The following is a 22870-nucleotide window of genomic DNA, read 5'->3' on the forward strand; positions in this document are numbered from 1 at the left end:
GTACAACCCTCTGCAGTGAATATTAAAGGGAGCATTTGGTGGGAGGTAGGAAAGGCTTGGGATGACTGCTGACTACAAAGCTTTAGAAGAGAGAAGTTGTACTGTCATCTACGCAGAGGTCTTAGAAGTGGGCATGTCTGAGTTATACTTTTTCCTTGACAAAAATCTCCCCTTAAGGAAAAGAGAAAAAGATGACAATTATACTAAAAAAAACTGTATCTAATAAAAAATGTGGGTTCAGTACATGCTTACTATGAACATACATATCACAAATGTTGCCTTAACAGAAACAGATCTAGTCCCTTCCCTAAAGAGGATTATAATCTACATATTCTATACAGCACTCCATTTTTGTAAGCGGAATGACTGTGATGACCCATTTCATGATTATTTTAAAATTAGAAAAATATGGAATTGAGTGAAAGTATCTAACAATGAAGAATGTAATGGGAATAAGGATGATAAAAAACATCTGAAGGCAAAATAGTGGATTTTATAAAGAAAGCAGGAAAAAAATACAGACAATCTTTAGGACATAGGACTAGGCAAAGAGTTATGAGATTTTACACCAAAAGCATGAGCCATAGGAGGAAAAATTGGTAAATTAAACCTCATCACAATTAAAACTTTGCTCTGTGAAACATCCTGTTAAGAAGATGGAAAGAAAAATTATACACTGGGAGAAAATATAAATCACATATCTAACAAAAGACTAGCATACAGAATTATAAAGAACTCTCAAAACTCAACATTTAAGAAAAATTCCATTACAAAAGGAGAAAAGACATGCACAGACATTTCACCAGAGGATATATAAATGGCAAATAATCACATGAAAAGATATTCAATATCATTAGCCATTGGAGAAATGCAAATTAAAACCACAATGAGATACCACTACACACTTACCAGAATGGCTAAAATTAAAAAATTGTGATAATACCAAACACTGGCAAGGATGCAGAGAAACTGGATAACACATATATTGCTGGTGGCAATACAAAATAATTCAGTCACTCTGGAAAAGAGTTTGGCAGTTGCTTTCAAAACTAAAAGTGGACTTACCATACAAACTAACAATTGCACTATTGGGCATTTATCCCAGAGAAATAAAGACTTATTTCCACGCAAGAACTTGTACGTGAAAGTTTATAACAGCTTTACTCATAATAGCTCAAAACTGGAAAATACCCAAATGTGTTTTAACAAGTGAATGGTTAAACAAACTGTGGTACATCCATACCATGGAATACTACTCAGCAAGAAAAAGTAAGAAACTACTGATTCATGCAATAACTTGGATGAACCTCAAAGAAATTACGTTAAGTGAAAAAAGCCAATCTCAAAAGACTACATACATACTGCATGATTCCACTTATTTAACATTTGTGAAATAACATAATTATAGAGATAGAGAACAGATTAATGGTGTCTGGGGTTAGGGAAGGGGAGAATGGATGGGTGTGGATAAAGGGGTAACACGAGTCCTGTAGTGGTGGTACAGCTGAGTATCTTGATTGTGGTGGTGGTGATGCAAAACTACAGACGTGATATAGTTGAGCTACACACACACACACAGCATTGAGTGTAGGTATAACTGTGAAATCTGAATATGCTCTGTGGATGGTACCAATATCAATTTCCCGATTTTTTTGTTGTACTACAGGCATACGAGATGTTAACATTGTGGAGGGCTGGACCAATGTTGCATGGCATCTCCCTGTACATTTCCTTGCAACCTCATGTGAATCTATCCTGTGACTCTACAATTATTTCAAAATTAGAAGTTTAAAAAGCAGGGAAGGGGAGAAGGGGAAGATGGGTAAGCCAATTAAGGCAAAAGAGATTTAGGAAAAGAAAATTATTACTAAAAGTTTACCCAAGAATGTTGGAACCCAGGCGTGTTGTTTTCCCCCTGCAGAAAGCTCTGGGGGATGGGAATAATACTAATCTATAAAATTACATGTTTAAGCAGAAACTTTCCTCTTGAAAAATTTGCTTTCCTTTCCTGCACATCAATCCAAGCTACTGTAATGAGGTTTCTTGAGGCTGTCATTCATTAAACCTCGCTGTTCATCAACAGACAGTACAAAATCAATTTTATTTTCCCAAAATACACTCTTCCTCCAAGCTGTTTAAGTCAATCCAGAAATGTCTGCATTGACTCACTGAGGCAGGTCAACTGAGTATTAGACTGTTTTCAATTACACAGTTACCAATTCCAGTAAACAAAGAAAAATGCAAACGTTAAGCTTTTGAACTTCCTCTCCCTACTCACACCATCATTTTTTTAAAAAGCAGATTACAGGGCCAGCCTGGTGGTGCCGTGGTTAAGTTCGGCGTGCTCTGCTTCAGTGGCCCAGGGTTCGTGGGCTCAGATCCCAGGCGCGGACCTGCACTACTCATTAGCCATGCTGTGGCAGCAACCCACATACAAAGTGGAGGAAGACCAGTACAGATGTTAGCTCAGGGTCAATCTTCCTCACCAAAAAAAAAAGCAGATTACCTGTGGACATAGAATCTGAAGAAAATACCCATAAGGCAGATTTCAGAAAACTCATTGTTTTTGAAATCAGGAACATTACCTTTTTACTACCATTTTTGTTTACTTGCTTTTTTGAAAAATTTAAATTGTGTGTAATTACAGGTAAATACCCTACCTTCACCCCCTAACAAAACTCCTACAAGCACATTAACTGACCTCTAGACTAGTACATTTATCAAGAAAAATGCATAATACACATATTTCAACCATACTCAGAACTGATCTCCTATCCTCAGAAATGGTACCAACTACATCAGTGAGTTACAGACAATAACAGAGAGAGTTTCAGTGAACATTTTCTCGAGGCCCCTGATAAAGCTGTGACTCTGTAAGGCAGTGGAGTTTCTGAGTCAACTTTATAGCTCTATAATCATGTGATAATATTTCAATATAAAAGATTTATTAGCCCAATTGTATTCCCACCTTCACATGGAATGCAATGTCCCATTAATGCTTTTTTTTAATCTGAGTTGCATAACAGCTGTGACACAAAGCATCCACCCTTTACTCAAGTCATCCCCTTCTCTCCCGCCTCCTGAGCCCGTCAGCCACCTGCACAGTGCACACCACTCTGACAACACCAGAAAGCCTGCTTGAAAGCAAAACCTGCATAAATAGTTAGGAGCAGGTGTAGACCAATCGAACTGAATCAACTCTGCTCGCAGGAATGCATTTCGAAGTGTTTCAAAATGCCAGATCTTGCAAATAAAATCGACCTTTTTGCTTGCCATTCTCTTAAAAGAAATAAGATTTTAAAGAAATATTTCTCGGCTATTTTTGATTCTAAATTCCCATGACTGTGGAATAATAAATGGGTTTTAAGAGGTAATACAGTGCATCCCTACCTTCCAATTTCTCTCTGCATTTTATTTGCAATTTTGCCTCAGTGTACACAGCATAACATACACATACACATAAAAATTTCTTTTTGCAACATGGTTTCTATACTCAGGCAGAAATTAAGAGACAAATTCTCTCCTTTCTAAACATAAAATTTTTAAGTGAATTTTTTTTCTAGTACAACATTGTAAAACACCTCTAAAATTTTTCTCCATTTTATTTTACAGCAGAGTCCATCTTAAATCAGAGAACATGGACATAGGAAAATATCAGCCATTCTGATCAAGTGGCCATATTTAATTAATTGCTTTAAATAAAAAAATGGCAAGTCATTTGTGATGTTCTTCTCTTGACAATCCATCACACTAACTGTAGATTGCTTCCTTCTATATATTTCCTTTTGCTTCCTCTTTTCTCCTCTTTGCCAGTTTCAGTTGTGGCTCCTATTGTGGGATTCATTCAACAAGCCAAACATCTCCCTTTCCTATACTATTTACATTATTTCCTTAAAAATCAGCCACTTATTAAAAAAAGTAAAAACTGCCTATGCCTATCCAAATGCTATGAAAAGTTGCCACTGCCCTTATCTCAAACGACCTTATTAACTCATTGAGCAACAATGTAATTTAAGTTGTGTCTCCATTTATAAAATGGGAATGGAAATGCTTGAGAGTGCACTGCATTTCCTGAAAGCCACCGTCATGAGCTTACAGGGGAGTGTTTCAGCCCTGCCTCCCTCAGCCCACCATGTACACACACCCCCGCAGCTGTGTCACTCTTGTCAAGTTATTTAACTTTTCTCCCTTCGGTAGTTTGAATGTAAAAATAAAGGGACTGGACTTGAAGTTGTCTTCCATCTCTGACATTCTATTTTTCTCTAATTATGCTTCCTTTTCATTCAATTACTGTTACAAATTCATTTATCTACCCCGTGGAATAAAAATTATTTTATTCTGCAATTACACTGACTTGTATTCTTTGTCTGCTGTCCTTGCATTTAAGGTAGGAGAAATCAATACATTTCAGTAGGAGCTTGAATTTGATTCTGTCTCAAGGTTTAAGAATGGGCAGAGTAACCTCTAATTGTGATTTCTTGGTGAACTTTTAAGGGTGACTATAGGAAGACTGTGATTCTACAATCAAAAGTTGCTTCATCCTACTATCAAGTACGTTTCTTAAGGGCTGGACCTGTCTGTAATCTTTTTTTCTAATTCTCCACATGACTCTGTACACGATGGACGTTCCACAAGTATTGTTTACTATTTCACATTTGGTTTCTGTGCTGAGGACTTTGGTAGACCAGAGACCTTGACTGACATCAGGTTTAAGGCTCTCCTAATGGCGTGGCAAGGGCTCAGGGTTTTCAAATCCAGTTCCAAACATGTGGCTAATTTCTAGTTTCTTCAGGAAACAACTAACCCACTCAGCAACTAAAGGTTATGCTACAAACTGCCTGTTTTGGGCATTAGTAACATGCAAAGGCTGAAACACTTGCCAAAACCTATCGGTGGTTTCTGTGTTGTGTTCCTTATTTTATATTTACTGTGGAGATATCCAATACTTCAACTTTCTGAGAGCTATCTTTGTTGCTGGAATTTCAAGTACCATAATCATTATTACATAACACCATAAATAAGAGAATCACCCAATACTCTTCTGCAAAGAAAAAATCGTCATGGAAGTAACTAGAAGAGATAATGATGCTTTTTTAAAGGAAGGACCAACATTTCAAATGATGAGAATCAACCAAGCAACAGTTTAAAAAAAAAAAGTCTACCCTGAAAATATATCCTAATATTTTTCAAAGAAATGAAAATAGTCACTTATACAATATATTTAGAGCATCATCATCATTACACAAGATTCGTTGAGTACACTCTTTATACCAGACACTTTACATCCATTAATCCTCACAATAAAGCAGGTATCGTCCACATTTTAGAGATGAGGAAACTGAAACTCAAAAAGGTCATTCAGCCAGTTAGTGGCAGAACAGAGACTCAGATCCAGATCTATCTACCTCGGACCACTGCATTCTATCATCTAAGCCACATGGAAATTGATTAAATGACCAATAATAATGGATGGTCAGATAAACTATGTTACATTTACTTAATGGAATTTTAGGCAACTTATTAAAAATTACAAAGGTGGAAATAAAATACACATTTCATAGTGTATATGAAATAATGTTATATTTAAAAGATAAAACAATTTAAATGCATTCTCATTATAATTATGTAAAAACGTGTATCTATTTGGATAAAAATTAGAATAGAGCACAAAGAAATGAAAAATTTTATGGTTAGGTGACGGGCTTAATGGGTGGTATATATTTTCCTTGATGTAACTGTTTTATGTTTTTTTGTTTTCTTGTGTTTTTTTTTGGTGAGGAAGATTGCCGCTGAGCTAACACCTGTTGCCAATCTTCCTCGTTTTGCTTGAGGAAGATTGGCCCTGAGCTAACATCTGTGCCCATCTTCCTTTACTTTGCATGTGGGACACTGCCACAGCATGCCTTGATGAGTGGTGTGTAGGTCCGTGCCCGGGATCCAAACCAGCGAACCCTCGGCCACCAAAGCCAAGTGCACAAACTTAACCACTACGCAACCAGGCTGGCCCCTTGATGTTAATGAATTGTTTTAAAATTAAGTCAGCTAGTAATCAAGACAGTGTGGTATTGGTGAAACAATAGAAAAACAGATCAATGGAACAGAATAGAGAGCCCAGAAATAGACCCACATAAATACAGTTAACTGATCTTCGACAAAGAAGAAAAGACAATAAAATGAAGCATAGATAGTCTTTTCAACAAATGGTGCTGGAACAACTGGACATCCACATGCAAAAAAATGAATGTATCCACAGACTTTACACCCTTCACAAGAATTAACTCAAAATGGGTGGCAGACCCAAACATAAAATGCAAAACTATAAAGCTCCTAGAAGATAATATCAGAAGAAAACTCAGGTGACCTTGGGTATGGCAACAACTTTTTAGATGCAACACCGAAGGCACAATCCATGAAAGAAATAATTGCTAGGCTAGACTTCATTAAAATTGAAAACTTCTGCTCTATGAAAGACACTGACAAAAGAAAGAAAAGAAAAACCACAGACTTAGAGAAAATATTTGTAAGAGACGCATCTGATAAAGGACTGTTATCCAAAATACACAAAGAACTCTTAAAATTCAGCAATAAGAAAACAAACTGAATTAAAAAACGGGCCAAAGACCTTAACAGACACTTGACTGAAGAAGATATACAGATACCAAAGAAGCACATGAAAAGATGCTCCACATCATATGTCATAAGGCAAATGCACATTAAAACAACAAGATACCACTACATACCTATTACAATGGCCAAAATTTAGAACACTGACAACACCAAATGCTGACGAGGATGTACGGCAACAGGAACTCTCATTCATTGCTGGTGGGAATACAAAATCATACAGCCACTTTAGAAGACGGTTTGACAGTTTCTTACAAAACAGAACATACACTTACCATTTGACCCATCAATCATGCTCCTTGGTATTTACCCAAAGGGGTTGAAAACTTATGTCCACACAAAAACCTGCACGTGGATGTTTATATAAGCTTTGTTCATAATTGCCAAAACCCGGAAGCAGCCAAGATGTCCTTCAATATGAGAATGGATAAATAAACTGTGGTACATCCAGACAAGGGAGTATTATGCAGTGCTAAAGAGAAACGAGTCATGAAGCCTTGAAAATACATGGAAGAAACTTAAATGCATATTACTAAGTGAAAGAAGCCAATCTGAAAAGGCTACATGATATATGATTCCAACTATAGGACATTCTAGAAAAGGCAAAACTATGGACAGTAAAAAGATCAGTGGTTGCCAGGGGTTGGGAGTAGGGAGGGATGAATAGGAGGAGCACAGAATATTTTTAGGGCAGTGAAACTATTCTGTGGGATACATGTCATTATAGACTTGTCCAAACCCACAGACTATATAACACAAAGAGTGAACCCTAATGTGAACTGTGACTTTGCGTAATAATGATGTGTCTATGTAGGTTCATCAATTGTAACAAATGTACCTTTGGTGGGGGATGCTGATAATGGGGGACGCTGTGCACACCTGGGGGCAGGAGGTATATATGGGAAATCTCTGTACGGGAAATCTTCCACTCAATTTTGTAGTGAACCTAAATCTGCTTTAAAAATAAAGTCTATTAAAAAATTAAGTCAACTCCTGCCACCTTTTGTTTATTCTTCCTTTGACTGTGAAACTTTGGGGTGGGAGCAGGGGAGCCTACCAACATAGATTTTAATTCCTAAGACCACTGTGGACTATCTTCCTTGGCTGAGCACGTTAAGATATTATCTCATTTAATCTTCTTGCAACAATCTTTTGAGGTAAATATTTCTATTATCTCCATTTCAGAGATGAGGAAACAGAGGCTTAAGGATTAAGATGACTCCACCTGGGAAACGGCAGAGCTGGCAGAGAAAGCCAGGTTGGCTTGACTCCAAAGCCCATTTTCTCAATCATTCCACTGCACAATATCACACAGCGGCTCCCTGATACAAAGCTGGCGGAAGGCCTCCAATAATTAGAACTCCTTCTGAGCCTTGCATTAAAGAAAACAAGACCCTTAAAGAGCAATTCAAAGTCAAAATAACTGACATTGGTGTTAGTAGTCTCTGCTTTAGAAAAAATAATTTCCCATTTGATTCATAATAGTACTGATTGAATTACAGTAATTATATTCACTTTCATCTGTGTTTTTCTAAAATGTTGTTAATAAAAATATAAATCAGGTTTCAACCAGATTTTTTTTCTGTGTCTTTACAGACAAACAGTACATTGCATTTCCATTGTTCCCCAGTAAGGAAATAGTTAAATCTTGAGGGTACGCCCTGGCAGATATCTCCCTCAACCATCTAAAGAAAAAAAAAAAAGGTCACAGTCAGTTACTCCCTTAGCTCAGTGTTCACTGGAACATCTGTAGCACACACGTACTCTCTACCATCAGCCTTCTGCTTGCCTCGGTCAGAGTGGGCAGTCAGAGAAGCTTCCCCAAGTGCTGACAGTTAATACCCGGTTTAGCGGCAAAGATTCAGAGAGGGGCGAGCAGCCCCTCTGGCCCTCAGGTAGGTCCAATACCTTCATTTCTACCAAAGCTAAAAGACGGGAGCCTAGGTTGGTCAACTTAAGGGAAAGACAATGCCACCCTTCAGCAGCGTGTTAGTTACAGGTGGATTGGGTGTCCAGATGGGGAAGGGATGATGAGAATTTGGAAACTGGGGCTTTCTGGTCTCAGGCTGCTGCAAAGATTTAACTCCTGTGGCATCAGAGCCTACGTATTGATCTTAGTGCATAAACGCCTCTCTGGCATAAGTGTCAGAAGGAAGACCTAATCCTGGTTTTCCTGCCAGCAAAAAATCAAAAAACGTATGACTCCAACCTGATTAACCGTGCAAGGTAGTGTTAACTCATGCACTCAATGACTGTAGGTACCTGAGGTTACCTGCTATTTTGGAGCAGTCAGGAAAACATGGGCAACACGATCAGTAAGATTTAAGGATTCAGAGCACAGTCCCTTTCACTGGGAGGAAAAAGTCAGTTGAGACACAGGAAACTACAAACCCAGACCTCACACTATCCGTCCTCTTTTGATTCTCACTATGCCCTCACTTCACTGTGAATAAAGGAAAATCTCCCTTCAGAGGAACGTTAGCACGGGGTTGGGAAATTGTACAAATTTATTGGTCCTATAGTCCTGTCTTTTAAGAACAATCTTTAATGTATTGACTTTGAAACTTCCTTCAGTTGAAGAATAGTGTCCTCTTTTTTTAAAATCTGCCTGTTTTTATCCAGCCTATTTAAAGAAAAGCACTTCATGGATTATTTTAGCTCGAGTATAACCTTTCAAAAATCTTTTAAAAACCAGGTTGTGACTAATACGGTCACATTAAAACCATGGAAAATATACAAGAGTCTACTCCAGTGAAAACATATTTAAGTCAGTAAAGCAAAATTTAAAAAGTTAAATAAATATGGCAAAATAATGTGAAAACATTTTCAATGTTCCTATTTATTCTTTCAATATATAAGTCATCTAGTCATGGTTTAAAATGGGTAATCTAAAAATTAAATACACAAATACTTGAACTGTGCTACAAGAGGAGTTAATTCATCTTAACAGTAGTAAACTTTACCACTCTTTTTAGGACCCCAAAATTATGAGGTGAGCGAACAGCAGGGCACCAAAGGGAGAACAGGTCAGAAATCTTTAGGGACCCCAACTAAGCTACAAAAATGGGTAGTATTCCTTATGTCTTGCCCAAGAAAAGGGTTCTGTTTAATCTACAATAATCATATTTTCACTTATGAGAAGCCAAAATCCCTATGACAACCTTAAACTGAAGCCAGTGGGCTACAATGGAAACTTTTTTTAAAGCATTTTTTTTAAAGCAAGTGTTCTTGGTGTATGTCACCCCTTGGGGTCTGGAATCCATCACCCTCATATGGCTTCCTTTATGTCCTAACAGTCTTCATAGGAGTTTGAAACAAGCAGGCTTTGGCTTTAGTGCTCCCTCCACCCAAAAGTGGGCAACTCTGACAATCACCGCATGTCATGCTGAATGTAATCGCTTATGGTTTCCATTAACTGAATTGAGGGTCAATATTATTTCCGTTTAGTTCCTACGGAGAGCATTTCCTTAGTTGCACAGATGCCTTCTCTTATGCATACTTGGACAGGCCGTGAATAAAGGAAACGATTGCCCAGGTTATTTCACAAGGAGGGCAAGTTGCTGAACCTACAAACCACCACGGTCTGAGGAAGAGAGAGGCTTGCTTTCATAACATTAGTGATAATCTCTCTCATTCACCATGTCCTCACTTGGCTTCATAACCCAGAAGATGATTATTAAAATATCACACCTTCTGGTCCGGCCTGGTGGGGTAGCGGTTAAGTTCATGCACTACACTTTGGCAGCCCAGGGTTCCCAGGTTCGGATCCTGGGCGTGGAGCAACACACTGCTTGTCAAGCCTTGCTGTGGCAAGCATCCCACATAAAGTAGAGGAAATGGGCACGGATGTTAGCCCAGGGCAAATCTTCCTCACACACAAAAAAATCACACCCTGAGGAATCTCCCAAGTAAACTAAAAATAAGAAGTAGAAGAGGATATTTAGCAATTAATTACATCAGATCTACAGAAGTACTTCAAGGCAAGCCCACCAACACCTCCTCAGATTCTAAATGGTCCACAGAACATTTGCAGGGGGAATAAAAATAAATGACAGTATCAATTAACATGTATTGAATGTTACTATGTGCCAGGCACTGTGCTATGTGATTTACACGTGTTATTCCATTTATTCTTCAAAACAACCCAATGAATAGGTACTAATATTAGCCCCATTTTGCAGATAAGAAAGAACAGAGAGAAAATAACCTGTCCACAGCAACTAAGTTTTAGAGCCCAAATTTGGACTTGGACAATCCAACTTCAGAGTCTGCATATTAAATGAGGGAGTAGAGAAAGGTAACAAGGAGAATGAAATATTTCCTATTTAAATTGAACTCACCACCAGCACCTCCATGGTATATGCTCATCCAATTCTCATTAGTCTAAAAAATTCCCAGTCTACACCCACTGAGCAGATTCCCAGAGCCTAAAGCCCTTCTAATCATCTCCAACATTATAAATATCATCTTCCGTGACTGGCAGGCAATTGTGCATGAACAACCTTACTTTTAATAAGTTCAGACATAATCATCATAACTATATGCAAAGCCCTGTTCTAAGAGCTTTACATGTATTAATTACTAATCATAACTTTCATCAACCTGTGAGGTAGGTACAATTATCTCATTTTACAGATGAGGAAACTGAGGCACAGAGAGGTTAAATTACTTGCCCCAGGTCATGTGGTTAGTAAGTGACGGAACCAGGATTTCATCTAGCCAGTCAGTGGTCCGAGTCCTCTTATCGCTGTTCTATACTGTTTTTGATGCATATTAACAATTTACTCTTAAAAGTCAAGGAATCTGTGCTATTTTGTTTCCTTTAACCTTTGGTGCCTAGGACTTCACTCTCCAACAGGGGGTGTATTTCACATGAAGGCTCGTGACATCTGTCTAAGGTAGGTAATAATAAAATAAAAATGTATCAAGCTTACTTCATCTAGTAAATACCTTTAAAAAAAAAAAACATGATAGTACAAATATTAAATTCTGAGTAATTCCGGCACTTCTTTGCTTAGTGCCTGCTTGCTACAGAATTACTAAAGAATTACTTCAAAATTTTGGGGCCGGAAAGAGAGAGCTGAAGTAACAGCCACTATTTTCCTATCTAAAAAAACGTAGGAAGGGTAGGTGAGAGGGAGGGAGGGAGGGGGAGAGAGAGGTGTTTAGGAACCTTCTCTGCTTCCCTAAAAGAAGCCTAAAAACAGGAGCACGAGCAGTTGAGAAAACAAAGAGCCTTTGGCGTGGCACTCGCTCAAGTCTAACTTCTGCACTTCCATGACTAAATCTCGGCGTGGGCCAAGTCACCATCCGGTCACTTCTCCCCTGCACGGCGGCTAGTCAGATCTTTTGGTTCCGTAAAATAGTCACAGCTTTTGTAACCTCGGTGCCTCCCACCCCGCCCCCAACCCCCTACCCCAGCGACCTCAGGATACTCAGGGGTGCAATTCTGAGTCGAGCCCCAAAGCGTCCAGGCAGGACTCCGCAGCGACAGCTCGGCCGGGGCGTCCCTCCAGGCTGCGGTTTCCAGGCAACCGCGCTCAGGCCAGAGGCAGTTGTGCTTCCGGCAGGGTCACCTGTTTAAGAGTCCCCGGGGAGAGGCACCGGCAACAGCGGGGCAGAGGGTCGCCTGTCGCCCTTTCTGGTGCTGCAGCTTTCCCGTGACCGGTTGTTGGGTCTGAGTCAGCCACTGTCACCTCCCGTTCCCCAATTTTCCGCCTTGGCTCCCACCTAGTCACTTGGCACTTCTGGCGTCTTTATTCAGAGACACATCCTAGGAGTCTCCTGTCTGGGAGCAACTAAGACAAACTATTGTAGCCACAGGGATAGAGAACGGGATTGCCGGGAGATGTAGTTTTTTCTACTGACAAGTGGTGAATCTTTAAAGAAAAGGGACTACAATTCCCAGAAATCTAAGGGAGAAGAGTCCATGTCTAAAACATGTCCCAGCTGCTGGGATTGTAGTAGTCAGGAGGGTGCTGTGGCTCTTTGCTTACCTGGCTTAGTAGATTTTGCTAATCAGGCCCCACTCCAAGCTTGTGGGAGAACATTCTTTTTTTTTTTGAGGAAGATCAGCCCTGAACTAACATCTGCCAATCCTCCTCTTTTTGCTGAGGAAGACTGGCCCTGGGCTAACATCCATGCCCATCTTCCTCCACTTTATATGGGACGCCACCACAGCATGGCTTGACAAGCGGTGTCTCAGTGCACACCTGGGATCCGAACCGGCGAACCCTGGGCTGCCACAGCGGAGCACGCGCACTTAACCGCTTGTGCCACTGGGCCGGCCCGAGAACATTTTTTTTTTAACATACTTTTTACATATGAGAGGATCTAAACACAATGATTTATATGAAGAGATAGAGTAACTCAATTATTTTTTTTTTGTAATTCTTTTAGATAAAAGATCTACTCACCATCAGAAAATATGTCACTACAGATGATAACAGTTGGTAATAACATAGCCTTAATTCAACCAGGCTTCTCACTGATGAACTTTGATGGGCAGGTTTTCTTCTTCGGCCAAAAAGGCTGGCCCAAAAGGTCCTGCCCCACTGGAGTTTTCCATTTCGACATAAAGCATAACCACCTCAAACTGAAGCCTACAGCTTTCTCTAAGGATTCTTGCTACCTTCCTCCTCTTCGCTACCCAGCCACTTGCACATTCAAAGGCAGCTTAGAGTCTGAAAAGCATCAATATATCATCCATGGAGGGAAAACACCAAACAATGAGCTTTCAGATAAGATTTATGTCATGTCTGTCATTTGCAAGAACAACAAAAAAGTTACCTTTCGCTGCACGGAGAGGGACTTGGTAGGAGATGTTCCTGAAGCCAGATATGGTCATTCCATTGATGTGGTGTATAGTCGAGGGAAAAGTATGGGTGTTCTCTTTGGAGGACGGTCATACATTCCTTCTGCCCAAAGAACCACAGAAAAATGGAATAGCGTAGCTGACTGCCTGCCCCGTGTTTTCTTGGTGGATTTTGACTTTGGGTGCTCTACATCGTACATTCTTCCAGAGCTTCAGGATGGGCTATCTTTTCATGTCTCCATTGCCAGAAATGATACCATTTATATTTTAGGAGGACATTCACTTGCCAATAACATCCGCCCTGCCAACCTGTACAGAATAAGGGTTGATCTCCCCCTGGGTAGCCCAGCAGTGAATTGCTCAGTCTTGCCGGGAGGAATCTCTGTCTCGAGCGCAATCCTGACTCAAATAAATGATGATGAATTTGTTATTGTTGGTGGCTATCAGTTTGAAAATCAAAAAAGAATGGTCTGCAACATTGTCTCTTTTGAGGACAACAAGATAGAAATTCGTGAGATGGAGACCCCAGATTGGACCCCAGATATTAAGCACAGCAAGATATGGTTTGGAAGCAACATGGGAAATGGAACCGTTTTCCTCGGCATACCGGGAGACAATAAACAGGCTCTTTCAGAAGCATTCTATTTCTACATGTTGAAATGTGCTGAAGACGATGTGAATGAAGATCAGAAAACATTCACAAACAGTCAGACATCAACAGAAGACCCAGGGGACTCCACTCCCTTTGAAGACTCAGAAGAATTTTGTTTCAGTGCAGAAGCAAATAGTTTTGATGGTGATGATGAATTTGACACCTATAATGAAGATGATGAAGAAGATGAGTCTGAGACGGGCTACTGGATTACATGCTGCCCTACTTGTGATGTAGATATCAACACTTGGGTACCATTCTATTCAACTGAGCTCAACAAACCTGCCATGATCCTCTGCTCTCATGGAGATGGGCACTGGGTCCATGCCCAGTGCATGGATCTGGCAGAACGCACGCTCATCCATCTATCAGAAGGAAGCAACAAGTATTACTGCAATGAGCACGTGGAGATAGCGAGAGCACTGCAAACCCCCAAAAAAGTCCTACCCTTAAAAAAGCCCCCACTGAAACCCCTCCACAAAAAAGGTTCTGGGAAAATTTTGACTCCTGCCAAGAAATCCTTTCTTAGAAGGTTGTTTGATTAGTTTCACAAAAGTCTTTTAGATTCAAGTGCATCAAATTTTTAAATCTATTTTAAAGAATCATGACAATAATAAAAATTATATTCCTATTTTTGTTTATTGAAAATATCTATGTTTTCTTTTAGTTATAATAATTAAGTGCCAGCAAAAGGTACTTATAATACAATGCTAAATATCTGAAAATATTTTACTCACAGGTATCTTAAATGAGAATTTCTGATCTGAGTTTGTTCATTCAAGGAATCTTAAATACAGAAGCAGTAATAATAATAAAGTTATACTTATATCCCTTAGATGATTTTGATAACAAATAAGCTATAGAGTAGTTAAGACAAAATTAAGCCAGTAAAGAAACAAACACCTAAAAGAATTAAATGAATTATTTCATGCAATATAATAATTTGGTGGTTAGCTAAAAGTTAAAACTGAGATCACCTGTATGCACACTAGTGTTCTTTATACACCTCTAAGTTGGCTGCATGATTATGCCCATGAATCGAAGAAGTTCTTTATAGCTTATGTAAGAAGATAGATAGATAGACAGACAGATGATAGATGTATGATAGATAGATAGTCTCCATTGACATGAAGGAAGAGAAAAGGAATTTACATCAAGGTTGTTACATTTTATCAAGTTATCTGCATGCACTTTCTTCAAAGGATCCCCCTACCACATGGTGCAGAGATGATAAATCAAAGCCAGTCACTTAAATCAATTCTTTGAGAGATTTAATTAAAACCCAAGTCCACTTCTACTTAGTGTTCTGAAAAAGGGAAATGAGTGAGCGTACACTAGGAAAGGACCACCAAATCAATCTCGCGGAGAAGAATAGTATTGTTTATTTTTTCCCTGAATAATAAAAGCTTAAAGAATTTCCTAAAGATAACAGGTAGAAGATTTTAAATGAGGAAAAAATAAATTTGTGTGTGTCTGTGTCTAGTTAATATGTGGAGTTTGCTGCCAGTGAAGATTATAAAGCCAGAGATCTTGCTAAGGTTCAATTAGATACTTGCTAGAATAAAAGTTAAAAGGACTGTGAATTTTGAGGCTTTGAGATATCAGTTGATAATTAGATGACCTTAGAAACAAACAAATATCTTCTCTCCTAGAGTATGTTTCTGGAAGGACATTTGGCTTTATCCTCAGAGCTTAAGACATAGCCTCTTATTCATCAGTCTTCACTGAGAATTCACAGTGGTACTGTTGCCAAATTAAAGGGAAACATCAACAATACAGAAGATGAAACTCGGGAACACAAATTCTTCTGCTAACAGTTCCATGACTCAGATACTGAAATTAACTTGAATAGATTAAATCATGTTCACTTTGTTTCAGTAATGTTGCTTAATGAACATTCCTTTTGAACAATTTGCTGTACCATAGCTTTGATTTTTTGTTGTTTCTATCACCTATATAGAACTAATAAAATACTGAAATGTCTTCTGTTTGTATTGATTTACTCCAGTTATGAACATTCATAGTTACCTAATTAAGGGCAAAATTATACTATTTAATTTTCTCAGGATCACTCCACTTTGATTTCTTTTTTTTGTGTGTGAGGAAGATCAGCCCTGAGCTAACATCCATGCTAATCCTCCTCTTTTTGCTGAGGAAGACCAGCTCTGAGCTAACATCTATCGCCAATCCTCCTCCTTCCCCCCACCCCCAAAGCCCCAGTAGATAGTTGTATGTCACAGTTGCACATCCTTGTAGTTGCTGTATGTGGGACACGGCCTCAGCATGGCCGGAGAAGCGGTGCGTCGGTGCCCGCCCGGGATCCGAACCCGGGCCGCCAGCAGCGGAGCGCGCGCACTTAACCGCTAAGCCATGGGGCCGGCCCTGATTTCTTTTTTATCTGTTAGTAGAAAGTGGCATAAGTAAGGGCTGAAATATCCTTCACAGAGTTCAAAAGAGGTATTGCCTCGCGAAGTAGGTACATTCCCTTATCTTGATTTGTCTACAGTGACTGAGTGGCTAAAGAATTATTACCATATGTGTTTTGTAGTCAATGAGATCAAGATATGATAAAATAAGTTATTTAATTCTGAACTCACTTGGTTCTACAGTTAAACTCAGATCTCACCAGCATAGCTATTTTTGGGAGTGTGTGTGTGTGTGTGTTTCAAGAGCAAGTATTTTGGTTTTACTTACCATAAATTTGAGTAAAAATAGGTCTTCTTAAGTCCTCTCACCAACGAGTCCATCAGATGTGACTTTAAGATAATGATGCTTTTTTTGGGGGGGCCGGCCCCGTAGCTTGGCAGTTGGGTGCGCGCACTCCACTACTGGTGCCCTGGGTTCGGACCCTGGGCGTGCACCGACACACCGCTTGTCCAGCCATGCTGAGGCGGCGTCCCACATGCAGCAACTAGAAGGATGTGCAACTGTGATGTACAACTATCTACTGGGGCTTTAGGGAGAAAAAGGGGAAAAAAGGAGGCGGATTGGCAATAGATGTTAGCTCAGAGCCGGTCTTCCTCAGCAAAAAGGGGAGGACTGGCATGGATGTTAGCTCAGGGCTGATCTTCCTCACAAAAAAAAAAGGTAAAGAGGCTTTTTTTCTAATAAGCTTATGCAAACATTCAAATGAACCACATTAGAAGAGGACTCACTGATTCCAATGATATACTGCTTTTGCCTAAGACATTTCTATCACCTTCAAAGCCTATGGTTAATTCCTTTGAAGATATTTGACAGTTGTCCATCTGCCTCCATTAGGGATGGAGTTGGTTCCTGGAAACAGACAAATCTCATCCAAAGCCTAGTACGGTGTAACTCTCAGCATTATATTACGACTTTAGGTCAAAAAGGAAGTCTGAGTACAAGCTAACAAAATGGGGTTTCTGATACGGCTGATAAATAGTTTCTGAAGGTAAGTGCTGAAACTGTTTACACAAGAATAATATCAATAAATAAGTATATGGCTTTCCAAGGTGGCCATTTTAAGGGCCACTCCTCTTCTATAAGTACAAGTGAGAGGGATGTGTTAGGAGAAAGGAAAGCATAATGAAAAAAGAATAGTTAGTGTCAAGGCTCTGGGGTGAGATGAAGCTTGTCATGTTTCGGGAACCGAAAGGAGGTAAGTCTGGTTAAAACAGAGTGAACAAGGGGAGTGTGGAGTGGCATGGGCCTGGAGAGACAAGCAGGGCTGGGGCCCGGTTTTCCTCAGAAAAGTAAAATCACATAATCACATACAACTTCATTCATATCATTTTGACCTGACCCTCCTGCTTAACTCTCTGCTCGACTCCTGCATTCACGCTTTGTGCTCAATCTCCAAAGATGCCGAACTGCTAACATTTCCAGTGAGCACCCCTGGTTGTTTCAGCTCTCAAGGCTTTTGAGCAACCCATTCCTTCTGCAGGGCATACCTTCCTTCTTGCTACTACCCTAGTCCTCTGGCCACTCCTGCCCGCTCTTTACATCCCGCTTCAGACACACTTCCTCCAGGAAGCCTTCTCTTTTTTTATTTTTTATTTTTTTTGTGTGAGGAGGATCAGCCCTGAGCTAACATCTGCCAATCCTCCTCTTTTTGCTGAGGAAAACTGGCCCTGAGCTAACATCCGTGCCCATCTTCCTCCACTGGACGTGGGACGCCGCCACAGCATGGCCCGACAAGCGGTGCATCGGTGCGCGCCCGGGGTCCGAACCCGGGCCGCCAGCAGCAGAGCGCACGCACTTAGCCGCTCCACCACGGGGCTGGCCCCCAGGAAGACTTCTCTGAACCTCACTGCCCCCTGATAGTTGTGGTGCTTACTAATCTCTGCTTTATACACTCAGAAGTACAAGAAATAAAACCGTCTGTATTTTTCTATAACTCAGCTCACATTATACTATGCATGCCTTTTACTATGTGTTGGAAATTTAATTTCAATAAATTTAGAGTTCTTCCTCTTCACCTAACTTTTTATCCATGTTCCAGGGAGAAATATAATGCTGAGTTGTCAGGAGTGGGAGTGGGTGGGGGTGAAGCATCTGGTCCTTAGGGACATCATCCCCTCTCCATATTTTCTGCTGCCACATCCACACCTCTACCTGGCCTGAGGTTTCCAGCTTTGAAGATGATGCCTGAGTTGCACGTCAGCCTTAACCACAAGGCATCATTAGGTCCCACTCTCTCTCAGCTGCTTTCAGGTTCCTAGTGGGCTCCTGAGATGAGGAGGTGATCATTCTGCCCCTTTCTCTTCCAGCGTGGCCACAGTTCTCTCTGCATGACCGTCTAGGACATGTCTATTTCTGTGCCCCTCTTGGGCACATCCTGCTGCTCCTGAACCTTACCGGGTCACAGAACCTCTTCCTGACTGTCTCTGGCTAAACACACCTCACTACCATTTCACCTCTGGATGTCACTGGCTTGCTGGGCTCTCTCAGGAGAGTAAGATGCACATTCTCTCTGTTCCTGACTCTCCCAAACTTATCTGGAGTTTCTATTGTTCTGCCCAACTCCACAGCTCAACCCAGGACATTGGCTACAAGGACCCCTTTTCTCTACGATCCACAGTGTCTGCTCCCTCCAGCTTTTTCTTTTACACCCTCCTGAGAAATCTTTTTCTCGTCATGGAAACAGTTCCTGGTCATGTAAGCATCAAATAAATATTTATTGAATGAATAAATGAGGGTATGATAGCCTGGCTCTTACTCATCAGATATTCTTCAAAACCTAATGCTCATATTTTCAGTTTTCTCCATTCCTCCATGAAGCATAGACTTTTGAAACCCAAAGTCAGGCTAGAAGGAAGAACTGGGAGGAAAACAAATCTAGTACTATCTCATCACAAATCACCCAAAATGTTATTTCAAAGTTTGATAACCCACTTTATCTACCTGGTTCCACATCATTTCAGACTATTTCCAAAAGTTCCCTAAAATTAATTCCCCCAAAACAAACAAAAATTTGCAACAATATTTTTTTTTAAATTGTACCCTTATCTGATTTGTAGGTTGATTGAACAATACCCTGGTGCAGGGATATGTCTTTTTATTCTTTACAATAAAAAAATAAGAGTTGTTTTATATGTAAAACTTGAAAATTTCTCAGAGAATAGATATTAAACATTCTCATCACAAAAAAAAAGTAAATATGTGAGGTGATGGATGTATTAACTAACCTTATTGTAAACCTGGAAAAAATAAAGTAAATTATTAGGATCAAGACAAAAATTTGTCATTAATCCATTATTCTTCGTGGAGGAATCAAAACTTAAAACGCATGTATGATAATAGAGTTTCAATAGAAACAGAAACCAGCCACATACTAAAGTTATTTTTGTTAACTGTCATAGTTTTATTGTGAGAAAATTAATTTTTATTGATCCAAATTAGTGAAATCTTTAAAAAGATTATCTCTAGAGAATATCATTTAAGATGGCAATGTTGTTTTCAGATGGGTTCTGAAATTCAAACTCATTTTGTAGCGGAATTACAGAATAGCATTTTAATTAAATTTGTTTCTCAAAACAAAAAAAAGAATACCATCTCAAACTATTGTCACACTACGCAGAGTTCGTCTTCTCTCCCAGCGCTGCTTCAGCACCTTCTAATGCTTTCCATTGTTGAGTCTAAACCAGTAAAATCCTGGTTGGAAAGTATGCTAAGTGTCCGATTTGTCCAACCAACTGTGAGTTCCCTGAGGACTCAAGCGATGACTTTGTAATTTCTATATACCTGGTACTTAGCATAATACCTAGCATATTGTATGCATTTAAAGTGTTGTTGAACTGAATTGAATTAAATTCTTTGGTGAGTTGCATCTGTATTTCAGTATGGGCAGCCAAAGTGACCTATTCGTTGTCCAATACAATACTGTCTAACATAAACGTATATGTATGTATTTAGAGTAAAATAGAGTGAATGAATTAAATTAACTGAATAAGCAAGAGACATGAGAATAAATGGAACCAACAAACCTCTGAATGGCTACATAGATGAGAATGAGAAAATAAGTATTATTCAGGATAATTAACACTGGCTGCTGTAACAAAAAAATCCCCAACACCAGTAACTTGTCACAATTAAACTTTATTTCTCACTCAGGCAGAGTCCCGTGCAGGTTTTCCTCACCAGGCTCTTCACCTGAGTAGCCCCCCTCCAAGAGGTGTCTCATGGAATCAGGCCTTTTCTATTCCGCAATTCTGCCATCTTTATCTTTATCTTTATTATGAGCCCTCAAGACTTCAGATACAAGGAAAAGAAAGAGCGTGGAGAAGACACACCCACTTGTAAACGTTTCAGCCTGCAAGTGATATGTTATTTCCTCTGACATTCTATTGGAAAAGCTAGTCACGTGGCCCCACCTAGATGCAACAGGGCTGGAAAATATAGTGTAGCTGTGGGCCCAGAAAAGAGAAATGGATGTGGTGAGCACGGAGCCAATATTGCCTTTAATTCATATTTAAACATCCAGATGAAATAGCCCCATTTACCTTGAAGTAGTAAGGAAAGGTATTAACATAGTTCTGTTAAACTAGAAACAAAACTACATGCTCTGCATACTCATTGCCACTGCCCATATTATCTTGTGCTTAGACCATTTAAACAACCTCCTAACTGGTCTCGCTGCCTCCACGATGGCACCCTCCAATCCTCTGACTGTCCTGAAATGACAGCAATCATTCCAAAATAAACATCTGATACTGCATAGATGAAAACTCTCCAGTGATTCCCATCTCCCACGGGAAAATATCCAAATGCCTCAGTATGGTAGGACATGACTAGGCCCATCTCTCCTCTCCCCATACTCCTCTTGGACTTGATTCTCCATCAAAGCTGAACTTCCTCCATCTGGAAAATCCTTTCCCCTGGTAAATAACTACCATCCTTCAAGATTTAGTTTAATCTTGATGTTCTCTGTGAAACCTTCAGCCTAAACAGAGTGGAACACTCACCTTAGCGGCCAGCTATCTGTCTTTGCCCACTGTCTCTCTTTATAGCATTTATCAACTTATACGACATCTATATGCCTCCCTTCTCTATTTGACAATGGGCTCCTTGAAAACAAGAAGCGTTTTTTCTTCAATTTTGTATCCTTAATACCAGGCGTGGTTTCTGTTTCATTATATTTTCTCCATAAATGTTCATTGAATTGAATCAAGTTCACTGTATAAGGACTGAAATGTTCTCATTTCTGCAGTTGTTGTCTCACTATGTTTCCAATCCTTTAATAAATGAAGGATGAGATATGGAAATAAATCTCTTGTGTTCTAAATATTCTGATCAATCAAAATATCTCATCTCACAAAACTTGGAAACCAAAAGTACAGTGAAATCCACAGAAGGAGATGAGGCAAGGTCTTGGGTTAAATTTATTTTCTTTTCTAGTGAAAAGAGTTCACACAGGATTAGAATGGATATCATGGTAAATTTATATAGAATAAGTAGCCATTCTAATCCACAATGACAAGAATTCCAAATTATTTATTGGTTTTTTTTGGTTTTTGTGTGTGTGTGTGTGTGAGGAAGATCAACCCCGAGCTAACATCCATGCCAATCCTCCTCTTTTTTTGCTGAGGAAGGCTGGCCCTGGGCTAACATCCATGCCGATCTTCCTCCACTTTATATGGGACGCCGCCACAACATGGCCTGACAAGCGGTGTGTCAGTGCGCGCCCGGGATCCGAACCCGGGCTGCCAGCACTGGAACACACGCACTTAACCGCTACACTACGGGGCCTGCCCCCCAAATTATTTATATGCCACCAAATTCTACTCTAGCATAGAATATGGCTTTTTGACTTGGAATTTACCATCGATTATGTTGCATTTTCCCACACCTAATTCTGCCAGCAAATGTCGAATACAGCACATTTATTTCTAAGAGAACTAATACCTCATTCTGTCTCCAGATATCAATCTAGTAAATGTGTATTTTTTTAAATCATAATTTGTGAGAATAGGAAGGAAAAGTTATCAATAACATTTCTTTTAAAGGGCTAATTAGTATATATAGCTTAAAGATAAAGATCCTTTGAATCTATAACTTAATTCCACTATTAGCAGGCCTCTTCAAGGTATCCCTCAGTAAGCATTTATTGAAAACCCAAGATCCACACTAAATATTATGGGACCTGATAAAAGAAACATAAAAGATGAGACCCATCTTTAAGGAACTTACAGTCTCATTGTAGAATGGGGCAAGGGGGCAAGGCAAGAGAGTTGTAGAAAATAAAATAATACACTTGGGGCTGGCCTGGTGGTGTACTGGTTAAGTTCGTATGCTTTGCTTCAGCAGCCCAGGGTTCA

At 39.7% G+C, this 22870-nt stretch overlaps 2 protein-coding genes across 2 annotated transcripts in view; one reads left to right on the forward strand and one right to left on the reverse strand.

Annotated features, from left to right (window-relative positions):
* IFTAP (intraflagellar transport associated protein) overlaps nt 1-6882 on the reverse strand; it is a 60868-nt gene extending 53986 nt beyond the window's left edge. The window contains exon 1 of the mRNA XM_058527133.1: nt 6741-6882. The gene's annotated coding sequence lies outside the window, so the exon portion shown is untranslated. The remainder of the gene's footprint in view (nt 1-6740) is intronic.
* A 6169-nt stretch (nt 6883-13051) lies between these two features.
* Nucleotides 13052-14635, forward strand: RAG2 (recombination activating 2). The gene has a single exon (XM_058527656.1). It carries the CDS (start codon nt 13052-13054, stop codon nt 14633-14635), a length of 1584 nt encoding a protein of 527 aa, XP_058383639.1.
* The last annotated feature ends 8235 nt before the right edge of the window (nt 14636-22870 follow it).

This window comes from Diceros bicornis, chromosome 31, assembly GCF_020826845.1.
Source record: "Diceros bicornis minor isolate mBicDic1 chromosome 31, mDicBic1.mat.cur, whole genome shotgun sequence".
Lineage (NCBI taxonomy): Eukaryota > Metazoa > Chordata > Mammalia > Perissodactyla > Rhinocerotidae > Diceros > Diceros bicornis.